Source organism: Erythrolamprus reginae, chromosome 6 (genome assembly GCF_031021105.1).
Source record: "Erythrolamprus reginae isolate rEryReg1 chromosome 6, rEryReg1.hap1, whole genome shotgun sequence".
Lineage (NCBI taxonomy): Eukaryota > Metazoa > Chordata > Lepidosauria > Squamata > Dipsadidae > Erythrolamprus > Erythrolamprus reginae.
Window position 1 is genome coordinate 97,015,646 of NC_091955.1, and position 9,874 is coordinate 97,025,519.

General features: G+C 45.0%; 1 protein-coding gene and 1 non-coding gene across 2 annotated transcripts; one reads left to right on the forward strand and one right to left on the reverse strand.

Annotated features, from left to right (window-relative positions):
* Nucleotides 1-1,625: 1,625 nt before the first annotated feature.
* Nucleotides 1,626-7,541, reverse strand: OPN1SW (opsin 1, short wave sensitive). Its single transcript, XM_070754509.1, is given in 6 exon segments — nt 1,626-1,745; nt 2,623-2,862; nt 3,643-3,808; nt 4,802-4,845; nt 4,847-4,971; nt 7,196-7,541. Coding segments are annotated over 6 exon segments (1,041 nt in total).
* Nucleotides 7,542-9,534: 1,993 nt separating this feature from the next.
* Nucleotides 9,535-9,606, forward strand: TRNAP-AGG (transfer RNA proline (anticodon AGG)). The gene has a single exon. It is a non-coding gene; the product is annotated as a tRNA-Pro (tRNA).
* Nucleotides 9,607-9,874: the final 268 nt, after the last annotated feature.

The following is a 9,874-nucleotide window of genomic DNA, read 5'->3' on the forward strand; positions in this document are numbered from 1 at the left end:
CCAAGTCTGAAAAAAGGACACAGCTGCTTTAAACAATAGGTTCATTAAAGCCTCTGTTTCTCTTTTTCCATCTCCCCCTCTTTCTCTTCCCACCCATTTTCTGCACCCATCTGAAAAGACACAACTGCGAGTTCATGAAAGCCTCCCTCCCTCCCCCTCTTTCTTTCCACCCATTTTCTGCACTCAAGTCTGAAAAATAGGACACAGCTGCTTTAAAGGGTTCATTAAAGCCATCTTTTTCTCTCTTTCTCTCCATCTCCCTCCCCTCTTTCTTACCACCCATTTTCTGCACCCAAGTCTGAAAAAAGGACACAGCTGCTTTAAATAGTTGTTTCATTAAAGCCACTCCGAGCAACAGGGTTCTTAACAGGAGCTGGAGAAAAAGATGGGCTTGTTTGCCCAGGCTGTTTGTGAGAGTCCTATGAGTTCCGTTTCCTTCCAGACGATTCGGCAGATAATCGCAACTGTTCTCCCCAAATTGACGCCTCGCACCAGATCCTTTGAACTGGGTTTATTGTGGGCCATGGCTGGCTCCGAATTCTGAGAAAAAGATACAGGTGGTGGAGAGAGAGAGAGATGCGGTGCTAAAAATTCTCACCATCTTTGTGCATAAACAACAACGACAAGGGTTTCCGCTCCATCCTTTCCAAAACCTGCCAGAATCTTGGCCACCCAAAAGAGACAAGTGGAGGGAGTCTGGGTGCGATTCTAGCTATGGTATCAACAGATTGTAAGACCTAGACTGAAGTTATGCAATGCTGACAAGATAGGGGCTAGGAGAGTGCTAGGTAAATAAATAGGTTTTCTTCTCTGGGTAACAGCTCACAAGGTTATGATCCAATCGCAACAGGGACATTTAGCCCTGATAATGTTACCTAGTTGGGTAATGAAACGTCTGCAAGAAAACAAGGTCAGAGAAAACCAAGGACCCCACAATCCTCTTCTTCCTCCTTTTTTTCTCTTCTTCCTTTCTCCCTCTTCTTTCTCTTCCTTCTCTTTCTCCCTCCTCCTTTCCAAAAGCTCCATTCCCTTCTAATACAAATTAAGTTTCCATAAATTACTCCAAATTAGTGGAAAGTGAGTTTTCCCTCTGGGTAACAGCTCACAAAGCTACGACCGAATTGCAACAGCGACGTTTAGCCGTGATAAGGTTATCTAGCTGGGCAATGAAAAGTCTGCAAGAAAACAACTTAAGTTCAGAGAGCACCAAGCACCCCAAAATCCTCCTCCTCCTTTCTAGCCCTGATGATGTTCCCTAGCTGGGTCCAGAAACATCTGCAAGAAAAACCACCAAACTCCGAGAGCATTTGACCTCTATTGGGTAGAATCGACTTTCTGATAGGGACTTGGGGTAACGAAGGGGGAAAAAAAGGTTTGGGGAGCTTTTTGGGGTTCAGATCATCTGGAAACGTGCCGCTCCTCTTGAGAAGGAACAAACTCTTTTTGTCCACTCTAAATGGAGCCCTGGAGTGCTGCCGTTGGAAGAAAATGATGCGCGCGTGTGTTTTGAAAGAACTCCGTGGGACAGTGGGGTGAGGAGAGGCCCCCTCTTTTTTGGCATAGTCATCGTCTTGGTTGCGTTCCAACATGCAGAGTGGCTGAGGGCCTTGGTCTGTGGGGGCTTCTCAGCTCTTGGGGCTGACTTGACTGGAAGACGCCGAAGAAACCTCCGTCCTCTGAGAAGTCACGTCGGACTCATCCGTCATGGGTTTGCCGCACACCGTTTCCATGATGCAGGCACGGAACTAGGAAGGGAGGAGACAGGAGCTGTATAACTGCTTGAGAATTGATTGATTGATTGATTGATTGATTGATTGTACTTCTCTGAGGACTCAGGGTGGCTCACAAGATATAATAAAACAATACATAACATTTCGGGTCAAATTCATTAAATATAAAATCTAAAACTAAAAACCATAAAAACCCCAGTCATTCCCATTCAATCAGTCTCTCTCAGTCCATTCATCGGTCAGAGGGCAAGAATCTAATAACCCCAGGCCTGGTGACATAAGTGAGTCTTGAGACACCTCTTTCCAAGTTGTAGTTGATTGATTGGAGAGTGCTGGCTCTTGCATGAGGTGACCTGCACTGTGATTGGTTGCTGTGGGTGCGAAGGGGGGGGGTTCCCTTTTTCTCCGCCTTTTTTCATCTGTCTGATTTGAATGCTGTTTAGATTTACTTCACGTCCCTGACGTATCTTGTCTGCTTATGCATGAGGTAATCTGCACTGTGATTGGTATAAATGGGTGTGTTTGTTCCACCTCCCCCCGCCTTTTTCTTCTGTCTGCTGTTTAGATTTACCTCACAATGTTTCCATGTCCCTGACTATCTTGTCTGTTTGTCCATGAGGCAATCTGCTCTGCGATTGGTTGCTGTGATGTAAGAGGGGAGTTCCTCCCACTTTTTGCCCCCTTCTGTGTGCTTGGTATACTCTGAAGATTTACCTCAGAATATTCCTGATTCTCTTGTCGGCTGAATGTGTAAATTTTTATTTACACAAAACTAGATGTTCCTGTTGACAAATCTAACTTCATGTGGACAGCAGCTGCCCAATTCCCTGACCAAGCAGTCTAATTGGATCTTGATACGTAGACCTGATCGTTTTGGATCTGACACACTCACCTGCTTGTTCATGAAGCAGTAGATGATGGGGTTGTAGACGCAGGAGCTTTTGGAGAAGAAGGCAGGGATGGTGACCAAGCGCAGGTCGAAGCCGTGCTGAGGATTATTCACCATGTACATGGCCAGGGCGGCGTAGGGAACATAACAGACACAGAAGGACCCCACCATCACCACCACCATGCGGGAGACCTCTCTCTCGGCCTTCTGGGTGGTGGCTGATTCTTGCTGCTGAGCGGCTACCTGCGGACAACCAGCCCAAAGAGTTGTGACATTTTGCAGCACTAATGAGGTGAACCTAGTTGGGTCATCAAAAGTTTGCAAGAAAGGTCATCATAAAACGGGGTGAAATGGACTTAACAATGGCCTTGTTTAGCCAAGGAAATTTGGGGCTCCATTTTGTGGTCGCAAGTCAAGGACTAGCCGCCCCGAGTCTTCGGAGAAGGGCGACATACATATCTAATTAATAATAATAATAATATATAATATATATATATATATATATATATATATATATATATATATATATATATATATATTGTTTCTGAGTTCGGGTTTTGCCCCGTGTAATATTTTGAGTGTCTATGCAAGGGGCAAAACCCGAACTCAGAACAATCTACATATATATGTGCTGCAACGACTCTGGCATAAGCCCGTGAAAGTGGTCCCCAGTGGTACTTGGTACGATGGGTGCAGTGCCAAAGGATCTCAGCGGATATTTGAAAACCATCGGAATTGACAAAATCTCCATCTGTCAATTGCAAAAGGCCGCTTTAACTGGGATCGGCAAACATAATTCGCCACTACATCATGCAGTCCTAGGTGCTTGGGAAGCGCCTGACTGGTGATGAAATATGAAATCCAGCATAGTGATCTCGTTTGCTGTGTTGTACTGACATAATAATAATAATAATAATAATAATAATAATAATAATAATAACAACAACAACAACAACAACAACAATAACAACAACAACAGCAATAACAACTACCTATAATCCAGACAGAGCATGCATGACTTACCGCCGGAGGGCACCCCAGTAGCCGCGCGTAGGAGAAGATGATGAGGGTCAGAGGTATGAGGAAGCAGAAGATGAAAAGGAACCACGAGTAATATTCGCTCTTGTATTTGGTACCCACCGTGTACCAGTCGGGACCGCAGGAACACTGCAGCCCTTCCGGGAGGAACCTGGAAGACGGAAAGACATCGCCAGGGATAGAATGATAGACTCCTAGGGCCGGAAGGGACCTTGGAAGTCCAACCCTCAAGGCAGGAGACTTTACACCGCACTGGACAAATGGTTTTGATGCAGGTTAAAAATTCAGAGTAGAGTTGGAAGGAACCTTGGAGGTCTTCTAGTCCAACCCCCTTCTCAACCGGCAGACCCTATACCAGTCCAACCCCCCCTGCCCAAGGCAGGAATCCATGCACCACCCTGGCCCAACAGTTATCCAATTATTTTTCTTGATGACTTCCAACGATGTAGGAGAAACTACCATATTTTTCGGAACATAAGACGCACCAGAATGTAAGACACACCTTAGTTTTTGAGGAGGAGGAAAATAGGGAAAAGAATCTGCTTACCAGGTATTTATCTGGCTAGCATCCTTAGTCTGGTCAGTTTCAGCACATTATTTTATCCCCTGGTTAAGGGCTTAAAAAAAAATTATTCTGAGCGAGTAACAATGAAGGAGCTTGCAAGCCAGTAAGAGCTGTGAACATCATTAGCACCTGGAAAGAAACATTTAGAGCAAGTAGAGCAATGGAAAAAACTCTGCAAAGACTTAGGACTTGGAAAACATTCCTTCGCAGAGAGTAACAATGAAAGAGCTTGCAAGTTGGTAAAAAGCTGGGAACATTGTTAGCACTTGGTTAGGGCTGGAAAGAAACATTCGGAGCAAGTTAGAGCAACGGAAAAAATTCTGCAAAGACTTAGGGCTTGGAAAACATTCTTTGTAGAGAGAAAACAATGAAAGAGCCCTGCAAAGTAAGAGCTGGGAAGATCATTAGCAGATAGTTAGGGCTGGAGGGGGGGGGGGGGGCGGGAAGCTACATTCAGAGTAGAAGAGACATCCAAATTATCGGTCTCTTTTAGGGAGGAAAAGGTGCGTCTTATACACCGCAAAATACGGTACTTCCTAGAGGAGAAACTACTCCGGTTCCTCTTTGTGCCCATCAAACCTGCTCCAGCCGAAGAAGGGGGGGATAGCCACCCCCACTCCAATGGACCCACGTGGTCGCCACCACTACCAGAGCATGTTTGGCGTTGAAACGGAAGTTCCCCAGCGGCTTGCAGATCACGATGTAGCGTTCGAAGGCGAGGAAGGCCAAGGACCAGCCGGTGACCATACCTGTGGACAACGGATAGAGAGACAGACATTGATAGTGGGGGACAGGGCAGGGCTCCCTGTTGCTAGCGCTCCCTGCGAACTTCCGGTGATAGGTGTGGGGGAAGTTCAGTGTGCGCATGCACAAGGTTCGGCTTTTGTGCATGTGCAGGAAATGAAATCTTGTGTGAGGACACTCACGTGCGCAAGATGTCACCGATTTGGAGTGGTTTCTTTAAAAACGCTGAAAATCAGTGAAATCTCCCCATGGAAGTATCATCATGGGAGATTTCGCTTCCTGTGCGTGCACAAAATCTGAATCTCGCATGGGTGCAGGTGCGCATGTGTCGGGGATGCGTAGATGCATGCGCATCTCCATTTTTCCAACTGGGAGTGTGTACCACACCACCCATGCAAGATCCCACTACTAGTGGGGGATTAGAAGTGGACAATAGCAGGAGAGACAGAGACAATGAAGAGGGAGAGAGACACACACACACACACACACACACAGAGAAACAGACAGAGACAGAAAGAGGGAAACAGAGAGACAAAGAAAGACAAGAGACAGAGACAGAGAGACAAACAAACAAACAAACAAACAAACAAACAGAGAGACAGAAAGAGAGAGACAGAAAGAAAGAAAGAAAGAAAGAGAAATATGAGAGACAGAGAGACAAACAAACAGGGAGAGACAGAAAGAGAGAGACAGAGACACAGAGAGAGACACACAGAGACAGAAAGATGAGAGATAGAGAGAGAGACAGAGAGAGAAAAGGAGAGAGAAAGAAAGAAAGAAAGAAAGAAAAAGACAAGAGACAGAGACAGAAAGAGAGAGACAGAGAGACAAATAGAGGGAGACAGAAAGAGACAGAAAGGGAGAGGGAGAAAGAAAGAAAGAAAGAAAGAAAGAAAGAAAGAGAGAAAGAGTGAATGAGAGAGAGAAAGATGAGAGACATAGATAGATAGACAGACAGACAGACGAAGAGACAGAGAAACCGAGAGAGAATATAAACCCCCCAACCAAGGTTACACTCTCAACTCTTCATCTCCATCCTTACTTTCAGGGCAGTGTTTCTCAGTGTTGGCCATTTGAAGAAAGGTGGACTCCAACTCCCAGAATTCCCCAGAAGCTTGCTTCATTGCCTGAACTGTCAAATGATGTGTAATTAATAATTTCTCATCTGAGGGATAATACACTACTTCCAATCCATTCATACAGAGGTCTCCAAACTTGGCAACTTTATGGAGTTCAACTCCCAGAATTCCCCAGGTGGAAAATTCTGAGAATTGAAGTCCACCATTGTTAAATTGCCCTTGTTTGATGACCACTGCATTATTATGTCAACACGGGCTTTCCACCCAATGTTTGAGAAGCGTCGAATAACCTCCAAGAGGACTAGATCCACCTCAAACATCCTAGATTGCAACTTCCATCACCTCCTCCTGATTGATCCACCTGAAGAACGTGGTTGCATGGCTACGTTATGGGAAGATCCACTCAATCCTTGTTTCTCAACCTGGTTTTTCTTAGAGGGGGGGTGGACGTCAACTCCCAGGATTCGCCTGCCAGCTGGTTTTAAGAGGCGTGTGGTCCTCAGTGCCAACTGGAGGATTCTGGGAGTTGAAATCTACACCTTTTAAAGTAATCAAGATGCTAAACCAGTGGTTCTCCACATGGGGGTCGGGACCCCTTTGGGGGTTCGACGGACTGTTTCACAGAGGTCACCGGAGACTGTGGGAAAAAACAAATTCCCCCTGGTGTTGGGAACTCCGTCTCCGGAGAGGGGCGGCTTACAAATCTAATAAATTATTATTATTATTATTATTATTATTATTATTATTATTATTATTAACTAAAGATATTCTGGCACCTTGGAACATATTTTTACAATCCGACCAATCAGGCATTTACAATGGGGATGTCCCTCTGACCTTCCTGCCAATCAGCTTCAAGCTCTGTTGGGAGAATTGGCGCTCGACTTATGGTTGGGGGTCATCACAACATGAGATATATTAAGGGGTCGCAGCATTAGAAAGGCTGAGAACCACTGTGCTAAACATTCAACAAAACTGGGACATCAACTCTCAGGTTTCTCCAAGCAACCCTGATGGCCACACTTCTTGAAACAAGGGGTTGGGGACCTCTGGGAGTTGAAGTCCACCCTGCTTAAAACAGCAAAGGTTGAGAGCCGGATCCGCCGAGGGGGAAATCACCTGGTTCTGCTTTCCCAGTCCTGGTATTTACCTGCCACCGTGCCTAGGAAGGCCTCCAACCTACAGACATGTCGTCCGAGGAAGAAGTAACCTTGGGAGCTGGACAAGAAGACGGTGAAAACGGCAAAGACGCAGAAGATAAATCCGGCAAAGGAGATGTTGACCAAGATGTAGTTGAGCGGCTGCCTCAACTTCTTGTACTTGATGGTGACAAAGAGGATGATGGCGTTGAGGGGCGTCCCGGCGAAGAAAACCAGGCCCATGAAGATGGTTTGGAAGTGGAAAGCCCACATGGGCGCGATATGATATTGGGGGCCATCCCAGGGCCTCACGGAGGAGATGTTTTCATAGATGTAGAAGTCTTCTTCCTCGGACATCCTCCCAAGCACGGGACAACAGTGTGGACCCTTCCAGAAGACTTCTCCTCTCCTATTATAGGACGCCTATGGAGAACAAAGTCCACTTAGTGGCTCAAGCTGGGATCAGCGGCTAATCCTGATCATCCAAGATGCAAACTTGGGGATTAGGGATGTATAAGAACCCGGCCTTCTGTTCCATAGACCTCCATTCAAGTAATCTCATTTGTGGATTAGCTGCAACTGACCAAACAGGATCTTGAGATCTTAGAGGACAAAGATGAATAAGATCATAAGACAAAAACTGTCCTCTTCAGCTTCACTTGTTGGGGCCCAAGATGTCAAACTCCACCTTATCTATCACTCTGTCTGAATCTTGGTTGCTATCTATCCAACTGATGGACTCGTTGCTCCATGGAGTTGGGCTTCCAAAATTTGGTGGCTATCAAGAATAACTTCCTGTATTGCTTTGCTGTTCTGGAAAGGCCAGTTGGACATTCCTACATTTGTTGAGACTTAAACCTCTGGTCAACTAGCCAGGATAAGGTGGTTGAGAGGACCTGGGTCTTGACCATCATTGGCCCAATGAGGTGTCCCTTGTCTTAGTCCAATTAGCATCATCATCAACCTCAGTCCCAAGTAGCATGACGGGAGTAAGAATATTGTTTCTCTTGAAGAATTCTGGGAATTGAAGTCCACTCATCCTCAAGTTATTTATTTATTTCTTATTAGAGTTGGAAGGGACCTTGCAGGTCCTCTAGTCTAGTCCAACCCCCCCCCCCCGCTGGTGCAGGGGACCCTACGTCATGCTCGTCCAATAGAAGTCCATTTTTTTCTTGAAGGTCTCTAGTGTTGGAGACTATCCATGCCCAATTCCTGCAACCTTTCCTCGTATGTTTGAGTTTCTAGTCCCTTTATCATTCTGGTTGCTCTCTTCGGCACTTTTTCTAGAGCAGAGGTCTTCAAACTTGGCAACTTTAAGACTTGTGGACTTCAACTCCCAGAATTCTATGCTGGCTGGAGAATTCTGGGAGTTAAAGTCCACAAGTCCTATTGCTCTCCTATATCTCCTCTACCTTTCTTCTGTTCCTATATCTCTTCTATTCTTTCATTGATATGTTCTATTACTTTATCTTCTTTTCTATTATTTCTTAGATATATTTTACTATGAGTATCTCCTCTATAACCTTCATCATGTATTTTATTATGTGTATATAGATATATACCCACTAAAACCTTCATTGTGTATTGGACAAAACAAACAAACAAACAAACAAACAAATAAATAAATAAATAAATGTTGCACCTTAGTTTTGGGGGAAGAAAATAGGGAAAAGAATCTGCTTACCACATATTCATCTGGCTATTGTCCTTAGTCTGGTCAGCTTCAGCACATTATTTTATCCCCTGGTTAGGGCTTTAAAAAAAACTTTATTTGGAAAGAGTAACAATGGAAGAGCTTGCAAGCCAGTAAGAGCTGGGAACATCATTAGCACCTGGAACGAAACATTCGGAGCAAGTAGAGCAATGGAAAAAACACTGCAAAGACTTAGGGCTTGGAAAACATTCTTCACAGAGAGTAACAATCAAAGAGCTTGCAAGTGAGTAAGAGCTGGGAACATCGTTAGCACCAGCTGTTGCCAGCTCTGATTGTGGTCACTAAATGAGGACTGCTTTTCTATTTTTCCCCTCCTATTTTTTGTTTGGCTTGAGTTTTAACCACACTCATGAAAAAAAGATGTTTGGGACTGCAGTGCCATGTTCTGAATGCATTTTCGGAGGACTCTTGCCTCCATAATCCCCAACTCCCAGAGGCACTGGAGTCAAGTGGCATTGATGTTTAGCAAATTGTCACTGAAATGGTACCTCCAGTTAAAATGTTTTGTGCAAGCGAAAAAACTCATAAACGTGGCGCATAACTGGTTCTGCCAGCTGCCAAGAGTGAAGCATGACATTTGAGCCTGTAATTAGCAGTCTGGCCAAAAGAAACATCTGCAAGACATTTGAAACAGCTGGCTCGTTGGTCTAGGGGTATGATTCTCGCTTAGGGTGCGAGAGGTCCCGGGTTCAAATCCCGGACGAGCCCAACTTTTCATGCCTGGCATAACTTTTCCAGAAAGCAGAGAGACAGAGACATGTGGAGAGAGACAAAGAGACAGAAAGAGAGACACACAGAGAGAGATAGAATAGAGATAGAGAGAGACAGAGAGGAAGAGAGATAGATAGAGACACACAGAGAGAAAAACAGAAATAGAGAGAAAGAGAGAGAGAGAGAAAGAAAGAAAGAGACAGAGAGAAGTAGATAGACAGACAGACAGACAGAGATAGAGATAGACAGAGAGAGAGACAGACAG